The 22,811-nt window shown below is 40.3% G+C and overlaps 1 protein-coding gene across 13 annotated transcripts in view; it reads left to right on the top strand.

The window, feature by feature from the left end:
* Positions 1–22,811, top strand: part of SETD5 (SET domain containing 5) — a 64,626-nt gene that overhangs the window by 34,412 nt on the left and 7,403 nt on the right. For 5 of the 13 annotated variants that reach the window (XM_060684250.2, XM_087883821.1, XM_087883820.1 and 2 more), the window contains 15 exons: positions 535–573; positions 1,026–1,268; positions 1,537–1,685; positions 2,002–2,119; positions 2,575–2,684; positions 3,015–3,255; positions 3,534–3,608; positions 5,274–5,540; positions 6,132–6,458; positions 7,974–8,216; positions 9,998–10,127; positions 12,900–13,153; positions 17,540–17,596; positions 20,092–20,532; positions 20,989–21,263. In XM_060684250.2, coding sequence (XP_060540233.1) covers positions 535–573; positions 1,026–1,268; positions 1,537–1,685; positions 2,002–2,119; positions 2,575–2,684; positions 3,015–3,255; positions 3,534–3,608; positions 5,274–5,540; positions 6,132–6,458; positions 7,974–8,216; positions 9,998–10,127; positions 12,900–13,153; positions 17,540–17,596; positions 20,092–20,532; positions 20,989–21,263 — 2,969 coding nt within the window. The remainder of the gene's footprint in view (positions 1–534; positions 574–1,025; positions 1,269–1,536; positions 1,686–2,001; positions 2,120–2,574; positions 2,685–3,014; positions 3,256–3,533; positions 3,609–5,273; positions 5,541–6,131; positions 6,459–7,973; positions 8,217–9,997; positions 10,128–12,899; positions 13,154–17,539; positions 17,597–20,091; positions 20,533–20,988; positions 21,264–22,811) is intronic. The other 8 variants (XM_034431763.3, XM_087883816.1, XM_087883823.1 and 5 more) reach the window with 3 other exon arrangements.

Raw genomic sequence — 22,811 nt, 5'->3', positions numbered from 1 at the left:
TTGCAGTGTCCTGGAATTATGTGATCCCCTTTTGGAACCCTCTGACAAGAAAAGTCAATGGGGAAAGCCAGATTCACTTAACAACCGAGTTATTAACTTAACAACAGTAGTGATTCACTTAAATGTAGCAAGAAAAGTTGTAAAATGGGGCAATGCTCTCTTAACACATTTCTCACTTAGCAACATAAATTTTGGGTTTAATTGTGGTCATAAGTCAAGGACTAACTACACTATTCTTTCTGCATACAATTGTTGTCCAATTGATTTTTTAATAGGATAGATATTTGAAGATCAGCATAAATGAAAAGAGAGCCATCAATATTTCTAGGTTGGTGAAGTCCTGGAAGAGATTATTTTTTTGTGGGAGGAGTATAATGAAAATAAACTGAGGTCGATGGCTTTTCCAGTTTTATGCATTGTAGTTTCTCAGCCCCTCTCTCTTTATATTAAAGAAAATGTAACCTTTTATTGAACAGAAGCTCAGATGTCCAGGATATGAATACTGATAGTGATTTCTCTTGTTGTGCTTGACAGGCTTTTAGAGAAGGTTCACGGAAATCTTTGCGGATGAAGGTGAGTATCCATGTATAACCCTGATAACACCTTTGCAACCAGATTCCAAATATACTACAGATGTTGGCCATTGATTTATGAATAGCATCATCACTTTAAAAGCTCCTCTGCAACATGGAATTGGGTAATATTAATTTAGTAAGTCATTGTCAAGGGCTATAGTATCCTGCTTGCTGAATATGAAAGAATGAGGCACTGGTAAAGATGGCTGGGGATATTTCGTCATATTTGGGAATGAGTTTGCAAGCATTTTATTCCGGTTCTTGATTTCCTAGCAGTTTTTCAGGAGAGCCTTTAAATTGTGCTTGATCAAGGCTAATTAAGAATGAGGAGATAGTTTCTATAGTAGTTGTTTATTTTTTTAAGCAAAGGGCCATTTCAAAAAGTCCTAAGTGACTTTTATAGGGCCCCAAACCATTCAGCCATTGAACTGACTCTGTGGTTTGATACAGAATTCTCCTTCAGAAGCCCACGCCCTGGATGAGAATACCACAGAGGGGTGGGAAAACCGCATTAGACTTTGGACCGATCAGTATGAAGAAGCCTTCACAAACCAATACAGCGCCGATGTGCAAAATCTCCTAGAGCGTCATCTAAATGCTAATAAAGAATTTGCGGGCAAGGCGGCTGTGCTGGACACAATCAATAAGACTGAACTGGCCTGTAACAACACGGTTATCGGCTCCCAAATGCAGGTAAGAAGTCTATCCAAAAGTAGTGAGAGAGAAGTCAGTGGTATTCTTGGGGGGGGGGGGCAATTGCCAAGATGCTCTTTCTGCACTTAGATGTGCACTTTCCTTGCCTGAAAGAACTGGGGGAGGTATAATTAATTATAGCAATAATTTTATCCCTATCCTACTTCTCCACATTCGGTAAGATTGTTTTCAAATACAGAAATAGGATTGTTTTTGTTTTTGTTTTTTAACGGATTTGGGTCTTTTATTCTTATTTTCAACCTTACAGCTTCAGCTGGGGAGAGTCACGAGGGTTCAGAAGCACCGAAAGCTTTTGAGGGCCGCGAGAGATTTGGCTGCAGATACCCTTATAATTGAATATCGTGGGAAGGTGATGCTAAGACAGCAGTTTGAGGTCAATGGTCATTTCTTCAAAAAGTAAGAGCCCCAAATAGTTGAGGAATAGAGGCCTGTTGCGGAGTTGGGGAGGGGGGAGGGGAGAACAGTTTTTTCTGTAATTGCTGTTTCTTGAAAAACAAACACGATGCCCTCCCACTGAGATTTTGAATTGGTTGAAGATAATGTGAGCCAATTTTTTTCCCTATAGGGAATTTATGCTTAAATAAAAGATCAGACGCACATGCACAAATGCATGCAGGGGTGCATCAGGTCATCTGTGAAGATTGCATCGGGTTCTGTGATGTTTGCCAGGAGGTTAAAAGGCTGTTCTTTTTTTCTTCTTCTACTTCCTCAGGCCGTATCCCTTTGTGCTATTTTACTCCAAATTTAATAGTGTTGAGATGTGTGTGGATGCCCGCACTTTCGGAAATGATGCCAGATTCATCAGGCGTTCCTGTACACCAAACGCAGAGGTAAACGGCGGTGCTTATGTGGCCTTTAGTATTTGGCAAATGTGATTTTGAGTTTATGCTCTACAAATCAAGCAGAGATAATCCCATGCCAATTAAGTGCAGAGGACTCAGACTATGCCCTGTGAATTTTATAATGCCAGAGCTATAGGGAAAAAAATTGTTTCATGGGAGTGCTGCAGCAGGGGGGGAAAAAAGGACTAATACTTTATGGTATCATTAGTAGGTGAAATTTTGATGTGTGTGTGTGCTTGTGCATTTCTCATTAATAAAATTCCATATTGAATGGCAAAACACTCCTTTTCAGTTTCAGGTGCATTTTCTTGTGGATGATAATCTTGCTTTTCAGGAGCAACCAGCCCTGCAGGAGCTGGTTTTTACAATTGTGAGAATTGTACCTTTGCAGTAAGACCAATGCCTGGCTGTAGTGTGTTAGCAGTGCTGCTTTTATATTGCAGGTTCGTCATGTGATTGCAGATGGGATGATTCACCTGTGCATATATGCGGTCGCTTCCATTGCCAAAGATGCAGAGGTCACCATTGCCTTCGATTATGAATACAATATCTGGTAAGTTGACTTGGTGGTGTTTCCTTGTTATTACCCTTCCCTCCATATTCCTTTTTACTTCCTATTATGTATTTTTTTTTAGAAAAAAATTCTGAAGCATATCATGTGATGGGGACCCCTTCTTTCCTAGACATTTGGCCCAAATAATTTTAATCTTCATATTTATTGTTTTAATGCTTCATAGTGTCGCATTTATCTTGTCGTAAGCTGCCCAGAGTTGTGCGATAGTGAGATGGGCGGCATATAGATTTTAATAAATAAATAACATAATTTCTTGAGGTTTTGAAGAATGATACTAAAAACGCTTTTCTATCTTTTGTGGTGGAACAGCAATTATAAAGTGGATTGTGCCTGCCACAAAGGAAACAGGAATTGTCCTGTGCAAAAGCGGAGCCTGAACCCCGTAGAACAGCTACCTCCACCGATTCTGGACACTCTGATCGGAGCAGAAACTAGACGCCGGAAAGCCCGGCGTAAGGAATTGGAGCAGCAGGGTGCAGCCTCAGATGAGAACAGCAATCCCCAAACCGAGGAAGTCTCTGAGGGTCCCGCTGCAGTGAGCGATAATGAGGTAATGTCCCCATCGTTATGGATAAGTGAGAATTGGTCATTAATTCTAGGTAAACTTAATCAGAGAATTAATCGTCTTTTTTTTCTGGACAAAGCTGAAAGGTCTCAGTGATGATCCTCATATAGCAATAGCACTTGAGACTTTATATACCGCTTCACATTGCTTTACAGCCCTCTCTAAATGGTTTACAGAGTCAGCATATTGCCCCCAACAATCTGCCTCCTCATATCTACTCGCAGTTGTGACTGCTTTTGAGGTTTTCTTCTCTTTCTCTTTAGGCTGCAGATAAGGAAGAGAAGCCAGAAGAGGAGAAGGAAACTGCTGTTGATGAGCTGGGAGGTCAGGGCAGACGGGCAAGTGTTTCTTAAATATTTAATTCATTCTAGTGTTTTGTGATGGCTATTGTCTTTTCCATTGGGCAGAGGTATTTCCTAGAATTTTCTGATAGGTTGTTGCTGAGTTACATTTCTCCATATATTCCTTTTTTTCCTCCTATGCCTGTGCTATTATAAATAACCGTGTAACAAATCCACTACATGAAATTGCATATATGTTGCACAAGTTCTGAGGTAGTGATCCCAGTCTACTCAAAATGATATAAAGAGGTTAAGGTTATGGGAATATGAATATTCACTATGAAGCTATGCAGTCAAGAGCAGATAGCTTCTCATATCAATTATATGCCTCTACTTAGACAATATATAGGACAACATGTAGGAAAAATCAACTCCAGAAGATAGTTTTTAAAAGTCTCTTCAGTATTTACTGCAGGCATGCCTGTTAATTAAGATGTGGATTAGTAGAATTTAAACAAGCAAGCATCTGCCACACAATACCCCAGGGTATTTGATTAGTTGTTGATAAGAAAGACAAAAATAAAGTCTGGCTAGTAACCATTACAATACAGGAAGGCAGTAGAAGAGAAGAAAAAGAATTGGAAAAAAAATCATAAAATACAAATAGCTACAAATAGAAATAGAATTACTGTGAAAAAGGAAGGGAGGGAGGAGAGAAAAAGGGAAAAAAAAGAGTACCAATAGTAATAAGTGCTTTAGGTGTAATTCCAAAACATCTAGAATACCATCGGTATTACAAAATCACCAGTCAGTGGCAAAAGGCAGCTTCCCTTGGAATAATTTACTATCCTGCAACATACTTTTAATACCATTAAACAACAACTACCTATCCCAGGTCCTCGGGAAGAACTGGATAGGTGGATAAAAATGCCCAATCCAATCTAAACATCTGACTGACTGTGACCAACCATAACTGCTGCCTTTTATATATTTCAGTCAATTTAAGGCAAATATGCCTACTGCTTCTGTTTTCCCTATAACAACATTGTGCAGTGGGTTGGACTGAGAGAGAATGACTGATCTAAAGTCACCCAGCTGACTTGCGTGGATAAGGGAGGCCTAGAACCCCCATTCTAGCCTAACTTTTAACCACTTACACCAAAGTGTGTGTCTGTTTTAATGCATTGTTTCAAATCAGCAATATCAGTTCTGTATTCCCTGCCCTCAGAACAACTGTGAACTAAGCTAAATCCATTACTTGGTAATAGTGCACACTAAAATGCACAGAAGTGCATATCTTCTGTGCATCCTCTTCATAAGAGCTGCGGTGGCGCAATGGTTAGAGTGCAGTACTGCAGGCTACTTCTGCTGATCGCCAGCTGCCAGCAGTTTGGCAGTTCACCAGGCTCAAGGTTGACTCAGCCTTCCATTCTTCCGAGGTGGGTAAAATGAGGACCCAGATTGTTGGGGGCAATAGGCTGACTCTGTAAACCACTTAGAGAGGGCTGTAAAGCACTGTGAAGCGGTATATAAGTCTAAGTGCTATTGCTATTGCTATCTTTGTTGTCATCATCACTGTTCTAACAGGAAGTCTGGGTATTAGGGTGTTGTTTCTGCAGTTTATCTCTGTGCCCTCCATAATCTGTGGTTTGAGTTATGCCCCATCCTCACTTTCTTCCCCTCAGAGCTGTATTAATTTTGATTTCTGGTTTTGTATGCTAGACCCGAGAAGATAGAAAGGTGGAAGCTATCATGCATGTTTTTGAGAATCTGGAAAAGAGAAAGAGGAGGAGAGATCTGCCATCGTCGGACAGGAGCAGCACAGATGCAGAGATAGTGGTTACTGCAGAGACCCCAGAACCAGAAGAAGCAAAACCTGTGCCAAATGAAAATGAAGATAACAGTTTGGCTTTAAATGTACCGGTGGCAAGTGCTCCGACCTGTGTCAGCAGCGTTGGGGTGAACACCCGGAGATCTTCACAGGCTGGGGTAAGAAGAACAATAGAATTGTTGAAGGTCAGATTAGAAAACTGCTGAATTTGGAGGGTTGATTTCATTGACAGAGTAAAAATCCAGCCACTTGTTTGCAAAATATAATTCAGTTGCTGGTCTGTCTCCTGTCTTCCCATCAAATATTGCCTGTGAGTTTTCTTGTTCAAGTAAACCTGTTAGAATTAGCAAGGCAGTTTGCTACAAGTCCTTAGCTGGCACAGACAGAGACAGACAGACAGACAGAGCTGGCACAGACAGTTCACCGTTGCCAAATGAATGCTAGGTTTGGAGATGCTAGGTTTGTGAAATGGAATTGCTGTCTACAAAGATTAGAAATCAGGGCATTTTGGTTGAGAAAGTGTCAACAAAAGTTGTGCATACTTTCTTGGGACATATAATACATTCATCTTTCCGTGTTTTAGTCCCTCAAAGGGGGAACTAGAATGTCTTTTCCAAGCTAGATCCTAAAGTTCAAGACACTGCCTTCATACTGTAAACCTGTATAGCCAGCTCTTGCAGAGTACAGAGTACCAAAAAGTACAGAGTAAACTATGAATTCCTTGCCTTCAAAAGTTGTTTACATTGCAGGAGACAAATACAGATAAACCAGTCCCTAAACCGGCACCACCAAAAACACCACGGCCCAGGCCCAAAAGCCGTTTCTCGCGTTATCGGAGCAGTTCAGCACAGAGACTAAGAAGGCAAAAACAAGCTGCCAGTGCTCAGCAGTCTGAACTCTCTCAAACTGTTCCCGAGGAAGGAAGTGGCACCAGCACAGCAGTGGCAGCGGAAGTGAGCAGGGTAGAGGGCCCAGGAGAGGGGAGGCCACAGGTGGTGAACTCTGATCCAGTTGTGACAGCTGCTACAGGATCCCAGGCCAACCGGGCAGCACCCAAATACCCTAAAACGAAAAAGGTAAATGGGGAGTGGGAAAGGATGGGTAAAGGCATCCTTCCTAGCAATGACAAGAAGATAATTTTGCTTCATATAGCTCCTATAACGTGGCATGTAGCTTTAGTTTGTTTGCTTGTTTTTATGGCTAATGTTTATTAAATCTTAACTGGAGCAGGGGGGTGGGGGGGGAGGAAGCACAGTCATCAAAATGTAAATTTGAATATTTCTTGATTTGATGCAGTCTTCCTCCACTGATTTTCATAACTAGTTGGCAGTCTAAAATAGAAAGCAAAAGGTTAGTAGCATTCAGCTAAACCCAAATGCCTGAATTAACGCATGGATTGTACCTGAGAGTATTGGTGAGCCAAAGCATTTGCAACAAATCTACGTGCAAAAAAAATAATAATAATAAGGTTATTAAAGTTGGACTTTGCAAAATGTAAAAAAAGATGCCATTAGTGTACTTTTTTCCCCACAAGATTGTTTTTTTGGCACGGCAGCACAGAAATCAAAAGTTTCCCACAGAATTATGAAAGGGAATGTTGATTGAAATAAAGCATGAATTGTAAAAGCTGACCCAAGACTCTGAATAGTCTTAAGTGATGCCAACTCAGAATTATTGAATTGGGAAGCAAGCGCTCTAGTGAAATCTTATACTTGATTTATTGAAGCCAAGGAAAAATGACATGTTTTTTTTATTCAAACATCAAAAATGATACTTTTATAATCAGATTTGAAGTCATCACTTTATATCTATTTTAGTTAGTGTACTATCTTTTTTAAATATGATGCATGTGATGTCCAAGATTATAGAATCTACCATAAACACAGTGATATTAAAAATACTGTAAGACACATAAAATTCAATATGAAGAAAAACGTATCAGGTTATCTTTATTGTGTGAAATCTGGAATGCTTCTGGAAGACCTAGGAACTGGCATGTTTATTTGAATGTGCAGTCTTTTTTGCATAAATGTTATACTTTGAATTAAATCCACTAGAATTCTTTTACCATAATTAATCAGCTGCATTAGTAAATATTACATTTGAATACAAAATTAAATTACATTGAAATTCATTAATCAATCAATCTGGCATTTAATTACATCGGTATCATTTTTTTAAAGATATTGAGTTGATTTTGTTTTAAAATGGGGATTTGACTGAAAGAAGTAAAACATTGTGGTTCTGAGAGTTCCCTGTACTTCAGAATTTTTAGTAAAAGATTGACTTTTGAGGGGGCTGTAGAGGAAGTAGTAATAAAACCAATTTAGACGAAGTTCCAAACTGAATATCTGCAGCTTATTTTTATATATTCATGATTATAACTGTAAGCCTCTCAGAGTAATTTTCAGAATAAGATGGGCAGTGTATAAATTTAATTAATGAATAAAATAAATAAATACTTTTTTTAAAAAGCCAGTGCCAGTCCTCTGCCTGAAACTATGATATTTCTGCCTATCTTCGTTATCTCACTAATGTTTGCACATTCTTGTTAACTTTATATAGTAAAATATGTCTGTTTCTGTTTCTAGTATCTGGTTACAGAGTGGCTGAATGACAAAGCAGAGAAGCAGGAGTGCCCCATTGAGTGCCCTTTACGTATCACCACTGACCCAACTGTGCTGGCTACCACCCTGAACATGTTGCCAGGCCTTGTTCACTCCCCACTCATTTGTACCACCCCTAAACATTATATCCGTTTTGGCTCTCCCTTCAACCCAGAAAGGCGAAGGCAGCCGCTTCAGCTGGATGGGAATTACAGCTCTTGTAAAAAGGTATATTTTCCACTGTGTCGACACTTTTAATCCCTTGGCACATTCCACACACAGAACAAAGTAGGAGGAAAGCTTTATGACAGGGACCCCCAACCCCCGGTCCACGGCCCAGTGCCAGGCCACAGCCAGCTCGGAACCAGGCTACAGAAGTGGGTGAGTGAGTGTGCGTGCATATGCGCGTGCAAAACTGCATTTGTGAAAGTGATACACACACACAAGAAACTATCCCTTCTCCCCTCCCTGCCACTGCTGCTGGTCCACCGAGCCAGAAAGGTTGGAGACGGCTGCTTTATAAGATCCCTCATAAGATGCTAAAATACTCTGTAATGTAGCAGCGATGATCTCTCACCGAATAGATAACTGAGTTTTAAATCAAACATTCAAAACATATAACATTCAGGTTTATGTTTTGGATTACTTTCTAGGCCAATATTTCTCAACCCTTGGCGGTTTTAAAAAGTGTGGACTTCAATTCCTAACATTCCCCAGCTAGCATTTCCTGTGCTGACTGAGGAATTCTGGGAGCTGAAAGAGTCAGTATTACTTCTTATACCCCCTAAAGCAGTTTTTGTATATGTTGTGGAACTTACAATAATAGAGAAACCATGTGCTTTGGCAGCTTTGGTGTCCAGGAACTGTAGAATGTTATTTATAAGTTCCAGAACCCTCTATATGCTATTTTAAAGCCTTCAGTTTCCTGGTCATAAAACTAATCAGATGTTTTTAAACTTTAAACCCTAACTGTAGATACCATGAAATTTGAGACCAATTTTTAAACATAATTATTATTTAACAATTTTTTTTTATGTGCAGAGTAGTTGCATATTCCCTTCCATGGATTTTCAAACTTTCTGAAGATAAATGTTAAGCATTTACTTACTTTAAAAAAGAAAATCTCTCTCATATCACACTTAAGAATACACATAAATCACATGAACCAACATGATTTACATACTTTCACTCTTCTCACCTTTTGTGCCTCAGTTGTGGATTTAAGCAGCTCTCTTAGCTTGTATTGAAATCTGACATAAAAAGATGAGTTGCATCTGTTGAATTAAATTCACATTTCCATACAAAATTGGTCCCTAAATAAACAGCTCATTGATTTAGGGCATAAACCAGTAATTTTCTTGTCATTTACTGTTTTAGCTTAAAGTAGCCTTTTCCAGTCTCCCCTCCAAATTCCAATGTATTTATGGGTCCCTTAGTTGAGAAAGACTGGTTTAAAATATTAATAAACAGAGTTTTACATGCTTCATTAAAACAAGAAAGTTTTGGTTCTGGTTTTACAACCTTGAGAGTTTCAGTATAGGAGTGATCTATTAATTTGGCAATATTGGCAACACACTAGCACAAATTTTGATATTGGCATTGATATAAATCTCTTATAAAAATGTGTTTAGTTCTTAAGACTTTAGAAAAGCATTAATAAATATGAAATGTCACTTGCTTCATATTCGAAGCAGTAGATCTAGGTCTGCACTGATTATTTTTCCATATTCCATTCCATGTAGTTGGATTCCCCTACACTAAAGCTATTGCTACTTTCCTCGTTATTTTTAATTTCTTGTCCAGAATTTGCCAAGTCAAATGCGAATTCTTAAGTACATAAATGTGGAGAGAGAAAGAGAGGCTGTACAAAATGAGATGTTGCTTAAAAGTTTAACTTATCTTTGGGATAAGATAGCAGTGGATGCTACCAGTGGAATTAAAACCATGTGTTGAAAATTTCTGAAGAACCCAGAAAGAATATGCATTCAGTAGGTTCTTTTTTTTAACAGCGTTGGATGAAGCAGGCTCTGGAAGAAGGAATGACTCAGACCTCACCTGCTTCCCAGGAGAGTAAAACCCAGTGTCTATACCAAAGCAACGAGAGTAGTAGCGTTTCTGGCATTTGCACAGAAAATACAGGTTGGTTGAGATATCTTCTCACTACTGAAACATTAACGGGGAGGGAAACTCTTGGGAGTTAAGTCCTGAACAGTGATTTTTTATCATTATTATTATTATTTTAAAGCAATCTTTTGTAAAGAGAGTTCTGCAGCTATTCAGGCATGACCACCATATACTTAAAAAGAAAAAAGAATTTACCACAATTGTAGGTTAATAATAATATAGATAAGAAATATGAATTTTGCACACTGTGCACCTAACTGATGCAGATTTTGTAACAAGCGAGAGGTTAGGAGTGTTAAAAGCCAATTGCTTAAATCCTGCCCTACACGATCCTGGGCAGCTCTGCATTTCTTAGTTCATCTGTTAAGCTGCTGCCGTAAAGACACACAGGAAACCTGTGCAAGATGCATGGGTGGCATTTTCTTCCTTTTGCTGGGTGGTTGCCTTGGGTGAGATGAACAAATTTAATGTGCACACCTGAGTAAAGGGCCCCCTTCTCCATCAAGACCAAGAAATGGGTACTCATACAGAAAGTGTACTGCATGAAAAGTCAAGAGTTTTATGCTTAATACTTTTCTCCTAACGCTTTCTAGGGAGATAATTGGTTAACCAGTGGGCACCTGGTTACAGAGCAGCCACTCTGCAGCAGAGCAGCTACCTTGCTACATCTGTGAGCGAAGCAAAAAGCTGAGTTTTAAAAATAGTAACTTTACATCTGTCTTTGCAGAGGAAGAGGGTGGCGAACCCCCCAAGTCAGGGATCAGTTTTCCAAGGACGTCAGACGAGGCCCTAGGCAGTGTACAGATAACTGTGTGTTGCACAAAGGTTAGAGCCATCTAAAGTGGACAAAGCACTAGTTCTGGGCAAATTTGCAATGTTGAGTGAGTGAGAGCAAAAGGAAAACTGGAAGGTTTTCTCGTGATCTAAAAGATTTGTGTGAATTTGGAGTGGTTTCTAAGAGACCCACTGCAGTTGTCTGGTGGCATTAAAAAAAAAAAAAACCTCAACAAATATTTGTCTTTTGTCCCAACTCAAGATGTATATTATATATTCCAGTGTGTGGTGCATAGTTGGGAAGGGCAGCCATGTGTAACCATGAGGAGATTTCGTGACCCAAGAATGAAAGGAAGCTGGGTGAACGATTGTTTAGAGGAGATTGTTTGTAGACTGAAAGGCAGCATCTCAAGAGAGGAACAGCTCAAAGTACTTGCAGCAGTTAGTGGAATAGGAACTAATGAGACTTGGCTGGGGAGCTATTCCACAGAAGACGTCTTAGCAGTTAACGTCTTTCCTTCCATTCATAGGTATCTAGGGGCCTCTGTTCAGCTAGAGTTTGAATTGTGGAGGGTGAGAACCATTTTTTTTTCCAGTAGAAAGACAAACCCGAGAGCGGTGTAATGGCCAATGGAACAATCCAGTTTCGTTGTATGTTTCAGCCAGTGGGGAGTTAACGAGTCTCGTTGCAACATGGAGAAATTGGAATTCCCACATTGGCAGCCCGGGAGCCTGTAGACAGCTTGCTGCACAGCTGGCAAAGTGTTCTAAATGATCCAACGATGGAAATCAGGGCTGATTGCATGGATTTTATCAATTTTCTTTAGAGATCATATAAGGACAGAATGCTGTGCGCGTAGAAAAACAAGCCCAAAAGTGTTTCTGGATGTATATGGAGTTATTTGAAGGGTTTGGTCTGTTGTGAAAGTTTAGATATGTGGGTGCAAAGGAAAACAGCCTCCATTGAAAAAGGATGTGGGGATCTTTAAGTCTTTTTGTCGTCAAGAAGTGGTTCCCCTTATCCCAAAGATACTACTGCAGTAGTGCTTGAATAGGAGATAATGAAATTAATAAGACCTCATAAGGAAAGAGTGGAGTTTGGGGTTGGGAATGACAGGGCAAAAAAAGCTGAGGAGAATTCAAATTAATTGGAAGGTGAAAAGAGTACAAAAATAAGGCCCGGTTGTCGGTACCAGGAACTTAACTGCAGAAGAGTAATGGAGGACGTACAGGAAAGCCATTGCGATATGGTGGATAAGATTTTAGTTTAGGACCAGGGAATTCCAAGGTCCAGTATTCCCTCAGCCGTGGAAGAAACTCACGCTTTATTGATTAGCTATTAAGCCATATTAGAATCCTCAGAAGCTCACTGGCTGACTTTGGCTCAGTCCGTCACTTTCAGTCCATTGTCTTTATGTGATGTTGGTTGTGAGGAAAACTGGAGATGGAAAAGTAGGATATAAACCAAATGAATAAATGAATAGGCTGCTAAAAGCATAGTGTTGGTTGGTGGTTAGTTCCTGTTCAGCCTTGGTGTACACATCCATGACAGGTTTTCCATCAACTGAGCTTCATTTCAGAAGGTGAAGAAAATGAATGTGAATTTGTATGGAATAGGGCAAGCCTGGTTTTTATAAAGACTTGTGGTATTTCTGTCTTGACTACAGCTCTGTATTGTGACAAGTTTCCTGTTGCTGTATTAGTCTAACAAAACAAATAATTTGGAGTTGTTTGCTTTTTTCTTTTTTTTTTAAACTACTGAAGGGCCTGAATTTGACTGCTTTCAGTTGAGCACTTTTTTCATTCCTGAAAACATCCATTGAGTCCTGAAATTGTCCTTCTTTTTGAATATTTTCCCTCATTTCAACTTTTGCATTAGCTTTGAGTGATTGTTAATGTGGCAGGAACCAAATTTAAAATGCCAGGGGTACATGTATAGAGGGATTAAATTTTGAGCACGATTGAGGGCTTTATAATAGTAGAACGTCATCTAGATTGTATGTTAAATTACAGACGTATTGAGCCCTCTGAAGAAGTGGAAGTCTCGCTATCTGATGGAGCAGAGTGTTACTAAATTATTGCGGCCACTGTCTCCTGTCACTCCTCCGCTTCCTGACTCCCTGGTTCCAGATTCGCTGAGCCCACACCTCACCACGTCCTCCTCATCTGTGCCAGGAGAGGAGGAAAGTCGCAGTGGCTGCGGTGTGATCTTCTCCCCGATTCCCTCCTTGGCTGCTAGTCGCTGCAATACTCCACTACAGTTTGAGGTAAGCTGAGCTAGAAGGTGGGGGAAGCAATTCTGCTTGCAAAAACTTAGGAGACGTGCTTCAAAATTACTTGGAAGAAGAACAGTTAACACAAGAGGCGTATGGATGACAGTTTCAGAGAACCTTCTGAGTTTATTAGATACAGGTAGCCCTCGATTTACGACCACAGCTAAGCCCAAAATTTCAATTGCTAAGCAAGACAGTTGTTAAGTGAGGTTTGCCCCACTTTATAAACATTCTTGCTGCAGTTGATAAGTGAATCACTGCAATTGTTAATAACGCAGTTGTTAAATGAATCTGGCTTTCCTCATTGACTTTGCTTGTCAGTAGGTCGCAAAAGGCGATCACGTGACTTCGGGGCACTGCAACCGTCATAAATATATGCCAGTTGACAAGCATCTGAATTTTGGTCACGTGACTGGGGATATTGCAGTAGTCCTATGTGTGAAAACAGTCATAAGTCACTTTTTCAGCGTGTTACACAACTTTGACTGGTTACTAAACAAATGGTTATAAGTCGAGGACTGCTTGTACCGATAGGGTGAATTATCTGTTCCCTTATTGCTATGTAAATCAGAATCACTGGTATTAGTGCTCCTTCTCATAAGCGCTGCTCGAACTCTTTTTCTCCCTCCTTCTCTTGGTACTTTTCAAACATATTGCCAAGTTCACAGAATCCTTATTCCCCCACATGCATTGCCTGGTAAACCAGCAACTGAGCCCATGTTTTGCCATCTGCATTAGACTGTTTCATCAGATTACCATTCCTTTCATATTTGCTTCTGTTTTTCAAACCTTTTGGAAACCTTTAGATTTTAAGACAGATGTGAACGTGGAAGACTTTGTAGTTTTGTAGCTTTCTTACAGAACAACCCAGAGTCAGTGTGTTCATTCTCAAGTGTCCCATGATGACGTCCCATCTGTTGTGTGAGGGGGATTTGAAATTTCAGCGTTGGAAGATGTGGCTATCCTTGCATCTGCCACTCCTCTTAATAGAACTTGATGGGAATAACATTCTCTTGATTGCTGACTCAGTTCATCACTGAGGATTCAGAAGTTTTGACTTGACTTGTTTCTTACATATGCTGGCATCGCTTATGATCCAGCTTCAGCTGCTCACTATTAGGGATGGGTTTGAGTTCTCTGCAATTACCAAAAACAAAAAAAACAAAAAAAAAAACCAAATTAAAAACAACTACAATAATCTAATTTCTGTTGCCTTTAAATTACCACAAAAACCTTATTTTTTTCTAAATTGAAGGGTCCTTGGTGCTCTCTGAGCTTGCTTGTTTTCTTGAGGACATTTCATTACCCAAACCAGTTAGTGATGTTGCTGCACTGATGTTATACCTAGTTTGGGTAATGAAATGTCGGCAAGAAAACAAGCAAGCCCAGAGAGCCCCACGGACCCCTCTTTTCAACCCTGAGCTACAAATATTCTCCTTTATTGTCCCCCCGCCCCAGAATTGGCAGTTTTTAACTCTTCGTGGTTTATTCTCTTACTGTTACCCAGCAGACAGCAGGGTCCCATTTCTTGTTCAACCCCTGCCTTCTCACATTTTATTATATATTTTTCAGATGCTCTCAAATCTATTTTCACATGTGAGAAAACCACAAAACTGGTCCCAAGAAATCCTCAGGAACTGTTTCTTTTAAAAATAATAGTTTTAAGAGTTACGCTATAAGCATATTTGTTTCATTTTTAAAAAATAAATATGCTGTTATTGTAGTTCCATAGGCAGTATCACATTTCACTGAGGTCTCTTGACCCAGCCAGTCTTCTAGATGCTGACATGAGAAGATGCTAGGGAATTGTAGGTTGAGGCCGTTTGTGCTCCCAATCTGAAATGCTGCTAATTCGAAATCGGCACCGGAGGAGAATTTGTCAGAATCAGTCTTAGTCAATTTCTGCCAAAGCTTTTCAATTTCTGCTTTGGCAGAAGCAAAACTACTGCAATTGACTGTGTATGAGTGAGTCTTTTGTCCTCCCATCCCATATTTTTGTAAGAAAGACCTGGGGTGCATTAAATTCCTCCCATCTACATTTTCTGTACTGAGGCTTTGTTATTTATTCTGCTCATTATGGCATTTTATTTTATTTAAGCTTGTCTCTGCTGCCTTTTCAAGACTGTTCAAGGAACAATGGTTAAACTGCAGAGCTTCAAAATTCTACCTAGAAATACAGGCAGCACACAAGTTTATAAATTCATATGTCCAGTGTAAATCAAAACATATACGTAGGAATGTAAATCAAAATAAACCTTGAGCAAAACATTATTAGCGTGTCCCTAAACATTGAAGAAATTCAAATAGCTATTAAACCAAGCCAAAGAAATCAACTATACACAACGAGCACAAAACACAGTGACTGCACAAAAATCAGCTAGGATAGTTTGAGGAAACAAACTAGTTTTATAGCTAGTGTCACATTTAATTGTATATATACTACTATTGAAGAAAATACCATATTGCACATTAAGACATTACAGTAGTTAAGATTTTGCAATCTGAACCTGTGCAATTAGTTACATTTTTGCCTGATATCCCTTTTTTTAACCAGTTGTGAAATAAACTTCCAAATTAGCCTGGAGCAATGCGAGGTCATTTTAAGCAAATCTTCCTGTATGTCATATTGTGTATATCATTTGCTCAGGGAGAAATCAGTTGTTACACTCCTACAGTGTGAAATCTCTTTTCTAACATAATGAATTCCTGGGCCCATTATTTGAATTAAATTACTATAGGAACATAACATTTGGGATATACTTGAAGTAAAAGAAAGTGAAAACTTACCTCTTGTAATGTAATTAAGAGGTTATACAGCTTAACGTTTTCCTGTTTTACTCCTATCCTCTGATTATGTATATATATTATTATTTCACTATTTTTTTTCTGCCTTTCCTATAGAAGTTCAAGTCAACATATATAATACAGGTAGTCCTCAATCTATGACCACAATTGAGCCCAAAATTTATGTGGCTAAGGGGGAAATTTGTTAAGAGGGTTTTACCCTATTTGACGACTTTTCTTGCCACGTTTGTTAAGTGAATCACTGCAGTTGTTGAATTAGTAATATGTTTTAAGTGAATCTGGCTTTGACTTTGCTAATCAGAAGGTTGCAGAAGGGGATCACATGACCCCTTCTGATCACGGTAACCATCATAAATGTGAGTAAGGTGTCAAGCATCCAAATGTAAATCGTGTGACTGGGAGTGCTGCAATGGTCATAAGTGTGAAAAATTGTCATAAGTCACTTTATTCAGTGCCGTTGAAACTTCAAACAGTGACTAAGCGAACTGTTGTAAGTTGAGGACTACCTGTATTCCAGCCTTCAATTTTAACATCCCCCAAGGCCTATGAGATAGGTTAGGTCATAAGATGAGAACTCACACAAAGTCATAAAGTGAAGATTACGGTTGAGTATGGATATAACCTTGCATTTTTCCCACTCCTGGTCCAGCAATCAATCCACAGCACCCTCCTAATTTTCATGACTGGCAGCAGATTTTGAAGGTAGCCTAACTCCCCCGCAGCAAACAATTCGTAATAGAAAGAATATCCCCAGCCCTGTATACATCTAAATAATTTAATGCTTTTACGAATGAAGTTTTAATGCAACAGCATTGCCCCCAGAAACCTTTCTTACACATCATGTCCATCTTCTCACTGTGAAGTAAGTATGCTAACTTCATGTCTACTGTGGTTGCCCATTGGAGGAGTAACAGACTTTCCTGCATAATACTTCACTAGTCAACGAATGTTCTCCCTTGCCTTCAGTGTCAGGAGGTTTGTCTCTGAATACCAGTTTCTGGGCTCCATGAACATTTTTCCATGTTCTGCTTCTAAGCTTCCTCTTTGCCTCTTTGGCTCAATCCAGTATAAACTCCTACACTCAGTCCCTCCCCTCAGCCCTCCCTGACAGCAAGGCTTATATGGAGTCAGTTCTGACTCGGCTGTGTATTAGTAGGGGCTTTGTCACTCAAGAATGCCCTATGCTAGTTCAGGCTGATTTTCTGGTCTAGACATAAGATTAATTTAAAAAAAAAAAAAAAAGACAATATCCTGATTTCTATGTGGTCCTTTGACTTGGGCCTGTCATGAGATATGATAACTCTTGTCCTAAAGTCTGTGTAATGTTTTGTAGTCTTCCCCTACAACTGCTGAGGACTTGCCCAGGAGAGTTTATTTTTCTTTTCTTTTCTTTTCTTTTTTCTTTCTTTTCTTTTCTTTTCTTTTCTTTTTTTTTTGCTCCAGAATAGTTGTGGCTAACCTCTATGCTTGGAGGTTGTTGTTTTATTATTTTTTTTGTTTTGTTTTTTTACTTTATTTTATTTTGCCTCTTGACTTGTAAAATTAGATGAATAACAAGATGCTTTTCCCTCCTAGAACGTATCCTCCCCTGAGAGTACCCCTGCGCATAGGCCCGAGTCCCTGTCGCCCGAGGTAGTTATCACACCATCTCAATTGGAGGCGGAGAGTGTGTGCGCTTGGTTTGTGTGTTGAGCAAATGTGTGTGTCTCGGAGGGAGGAGGGGTGTGGGGGGCGGGAGGAAGTTGCAGGAGAAGGAAATCGATGGGGAGGAAGAGAGTAGTCAGCTTCCTTTGTAGTTCTGGTTGGGTAGAAAACAGGGGAACATGATATACATTCTAGTCCATCCATCTGAAGCAGAGACAGAAAAAATGAACTGAAACAGCATAAGCTCAAATAAACCCCTTATTCTCCTTGTTTCATTACAACATAAGATTATTCTGCCTCTGCTCTACCCCCAGGTCCAAATTCTTTTGAGATACAAATTCTGAATTCAGGCTAATAATGCCAGTTAGTGAACACAAAGGAAGTCTTCATTAGATTTTGAGGGATCTGAGATAAAAACATAATAGAATTTAGAGGGATAATTGGTTTGATTTGCTATTGCAGATGCCAAGGGTGTGTTTTACTGTAGGTTCCTATCAACCTGCATGATTAAGCTCCACTTCACTGTCTAGTATTAAACTATGTCAGTTTCAGTCATAAAATAAATGCTTAAGTAATGCAATATAAAGATCAAAAGGATCTTTCTATTGTCAGGTGGCTTAAGACAGTGTTTATTAAGCTTTCAAGGCTGCCTTCTGCAACCTGGTGGCCACCAGCTAAGTTCCTACCACTAAGATGCCTGAGCAGACTAGGAAAGCCTCTTAAGAGGGGTTAGCCTTAATATTTCTGCTTAAAGAATAAGCTGTTTAAGATTGCATTTCGCTGTGCCTGTATTCTAAACATTGCCAATTTGTTGTTGTTGTTGTTGTTTTTGTATGGTGTTCTCGTTTTTGTAATCTACCCAGATACCTTATGTGGTCTTTGTGTTTGTCTACCTTTATTTCAAACCAAGATGGCTACCCATAACTAACAGAAGCCTGTTAACAGAAACCAAGATGGCTACCCATAGCTAACAGAAGCCTGTTGAGCCATGCTTAGAAAAATGCCACTTCTGAGCAATTCTCATTTTCCCACTTCTTCAACTGTGATGTATCCCAGTATAAATGCAAGCAGGCCAAGTTGCATAAAGAACCTTAGCCTCCCACAAGGGAGGCACTTTTAGCTGAGGGAAGGCCAGCATTTGAAGTTTGGCAGCCTGCAAACAAAGCGTTGGGATGAAAGTGCTCTATGAAAACTTAGCAAAACGGCAGGGGGGAAAAAGGCTTATCGGCAGATTCTGATAAATGGCATACACCTCTAGAAGAGATGTAGTAGTATGCAGATGATAGGCAGCACACTGGCCAGCAGGCCACGGCAGCTTTCCGCTGCCTGCTGTTCTTGAGACTAAATGGGTTAAAGATAATGATAATGTACTCCATTATCTCTGCATGGCTTTAGATTGGAGAGATTAATTCAAAGATTTTTTTTAAAAAAACATAAATAAATAGTAAAACGAACAGTCTCTCTAGAACAGTGTTTCTCAATCTTGGCCACTTTAAGCTGTGTGGACTTCCAACTTCCCAAGTTCCCTAGCTGGCCATGTTGGCTGAGGAATTCTGGGAGTTCAAGTCCACAAATCTTCTAAATTGCCAAGGTTGAGAAATTCTGCTCTAGAAAAACTAGAGGCCCACATATCTTCATTCTTCTGAGGTAACTTTTTATAATAGCTTGGATCAAGATGGGGCTTGGAAGCAAGGGGAAAGGGGAAAGAAGTACAGGATGCAAAAGAATCATCTCTTTTGATTAGAACACATCACATCAAGCTTATCCTCTTGCTTGATTTTAAAACAGTTGTACAGATATTAGGGGAAGATTTCCTGTAAAGGAATCTTGTCATTGTGACAAGATAACATACTTTATGTAGGGAACCACCCAGGATTCCATCGTCTAGTGGTTCCATCATCTTGTACTCTACCATATACTCTTGTCAGTCTCTGTGTTGAGGAGATTCCTGAATGATGTGGTGTGAGAAAAATGTGGTGTGCTTATGCTGCATGGTTGTAATAGTCGTACTGTAAAGTAGCTGGTTGATCAGAACATCCGGTGCGTGGCACAGTTGCTTGCCTTGAAATTTGTGTTTGATTCTTCCCCTTTTATTGAAATGGTTGTGATGTTATATGTGAAATGGGTGACCTTGCAAAAACACCAAGGCATTTTTTTTTGGGGGGGGGATTGACATTTCCATCCCAGATGGGGGAGGGACCCTGAGATTGTGCAGAATCTGCTGCCTGGAAGAACAAAAAAAAAAAAAAAAGGACTGTTCAGGTAGAAGAACAGGTAAAAAGCAAAACAGAGCAGAAAGATTGCAGCGGGTTAGGGAGCAAGCAGTGGGAAAGTGGTATATGCTGTTTTTGCCAATAGGGGAAATATTTCATAACAACCTCTTTCTTTTTCTCTCTCTTTGTGCCCCTTTCTCCCTGGTTCTCCACCCTATTCGATCTCCTTTTCTTCCCTGCCCTCCCATGCCCTCTTGCTGGCTATTGTAGCTCTGCCTCAGGACAGACCTGGACATGCCAAAGGCAGGATTCCTGGACGCTGGTGCTAACAACTGCCTAGAGAGACCTTCGTTACTCGCCACGGGGCATTCTGATCTAGCATCCCAGCCCTCAGATACCAGCTTCCTGGGAAAGAGCATGGAGACCCAGACTCTGCTCAGAAACTCTGACCAAGCTTTTCGGACAGAGTTTAATTTAATGTATGCCTTTTCCCCTTTGAACGCGATGCCCCGGGCCGATGGATTATTAAGAGAGTCTCCCCAGATGGCCGATGGGAAGCTTCTGAATCCAGATATGGGCAGCTGCAGTTCTCCTGCAGAGGGATACTTTGGCAGACATGAGCAGGTGATGCTTAAAGAAGCAGTACATGGCTCAGTGGTCCATTGTGAAGGAGTCAAACCTGCCCCCCAGAACCCTCCACAGAGAAAAAAGGTGAGTGGGGGGTGGGGGGAAGCAGAAATGTTCATTCCTGAAGGAAGAGAGCAAGGGAAGGAGCATTAAAGGGTGAATTGGGGGGTTGTAAAAATACACCATGGAAATCCTGAAAGAAGAATGAGCACATAACATTCTGATAAAAATGGTAGCTGAGAAATTTATGAATAATAATATATATAAATCATTAACTTCAGGAGAGATGTTTGTAGAATGCATGTTGTTCATTTTCTGCTGTGCTTTTGCTCGTGGGCTTCCTGTCATCTTAGGAAATGGGGTTTTTTTAAGCGAGCCTAATCTGAAATTTGAGCAAAAATCAGTTGCTAAACTAATTCCAAATCTAATTCTATGGCATTTGTAGTGATTTGCAGTGGAAAACAGTCACCATATCCTGATTTATCCTTAACTTACCGAAACCCGGCACCAGCTAGACTGATAATTGTGTTTCCCTCATAGGTGTCTCTGCTGGAATACCGCAAACGAAAGCAAGAGGCCAAGGAGGGAGGGGATCCTGCCAGATGCACAATGACATCTAATCGACTAAGTAGCAGCAGCTCTGGGCCAGAAGTGGATGTTGGTGCTGTGCCAAGCTCCGGGAGTCACACCCTATCGTCTCCACAACATGGCTTCTCCCCCTCACACTCCTCCCTGTCTCATCTAGAGGAAGTGAGCCCCCCAGAGCCAAGAGCAACTAGTCACTGCAAATCGCACGAGAGCATCAGCAGTAGGTGGTAAGCGACTGCTTGTTATTACCTAGTCTTTAGAAGAAAACCTATGCAATTCACATCCTCCATCTAGAAATCCCTCAGTGCAATGCAGCAGGATAATCTTGCCCATTGTAGCTGACATTATTGACCAAGTAATTATCTCTTGGACTGCTAATATTATATTATTGTAGTCTGAGGAAGAATCCCTCAATGCTAAGCGTTTCTTACAGGCAGCACAAGGCCAGATTGGCTTTCCAGTAACTAATGCGTCACTCTGTGGAAATTCTACAGCAGGGATGCGACTAATGGGGTTCCTGGCAAGAACCAGCCTTCCTGTTCCTCTTCCCCTCACAAGAGGAGTTACCTTATGGAACCAGAGTGACCTATTGAGCACAAATTGAGCGGGTGGGGAGATGTAGAATTCTGTGTCTGGGAACCAGCCTTTACAACCTATCTAAACCAGAAAACCTCAAGTAGCAGTGAAAGGGCTAGGCAGAATATCTTCCCCCTTGTGAACGGCATCACTGAGGGCAAACGTTGCTCAGAGCTTGGTTCTGATAAGTAGTTACGAGGTACCCACATACCCATCGGGTTAAGCAACATTGTGCAAAGTGTTGAAAGGGAGCAATTAAATAAGGAATTGAAGACCCTGGTCCATGAGATAAAAGAAAGGAAGAAAAATACAGCTATACAGAATATTTTTATTTATTTATTTATTTGTTTAAATTTCTATACCGCCCTTCTCCAAATAGGACTCAGGGTGGTGCACAGCCTAAGTAAAAATAAAGCATACAAAATTTAAAAAACAGTATTAAAATAATTAGATATTCTGGCCGTAAATTAAAACAACCCAATTTAAAACCAATTTAAAATTTAGCTCAAGCTCAAGAATAGTCCTTACTTACTGATTGCAATTGGGATTAGTAATTCCACAGCCAAGTGACACAGTCATATTGTCAGGGTTCCAGCTAGCACACCCCTGAACGAAAGAACTCCGAGGCCTGAGGTTTCCTCAAAGAACATTTTATTAGGGTGTGTCATATTGGCACAATGCTGGTGAAAACCGGCTCTAAAGTCCCCACTGGTTTTCCCTTTAATTATAACTAAAAGTTTGTCACTTCCCCCGAGGCATCAGTCACATGGTCCAATCAGCATACAGTCCAGACATTGGATGGCCCCAGTCTCCACCTCCCAACCATCTGCACACATGAGCTTGGTTCCCAGGGGAAAGAATGTTGTTTTGGTTACAGCACCCCAGCTATCTCTATACCCCCTTCCCTATCCCTCATCTCCAGTCTGTGTCAGCACGTCAGCTTTGAAGAAAAGAAAACCCTCAGTAGAATAGAAAGATGGCCACTGTCTAGCCAGCTTCAGGGTTGACACATAGAGTGAAAAGTCATGTGACCGATTTATGTCCGTTCCAGCCGCAGCCATTAAGTGAATCATCACAGGTCATAAAGCAGTGTCACATGACCAGGACTTGCAACTTTATGCCAGGTTCTGCATTGACTTTCCCTGTTGAAAATCCAGCTGTGGAGGTCACAAATGGCAATCACGTAGTCCCAGGATGCT

Source organism: Pantherophis guttatus, chromosome 2 (genome assembly GCF_059756535.1).
Source record: "Pantherophis guttatus breed Tessera chromosome 2, ASM5975653v1, whole genome shotgun sequence".
In the NCBI taxonomy this organism is placed as follows: Eukaryota; Metazoa; Chordata; class Lepidosauria; order Squamata; family Colubridae; genus Pantherophis; species Pantherophis guttatus.
The sequence above is the reverse complement of the archived record's forward strand: the minus strand, read 5'-3'. Positions and strand labels throughout refer to the sequence as shown.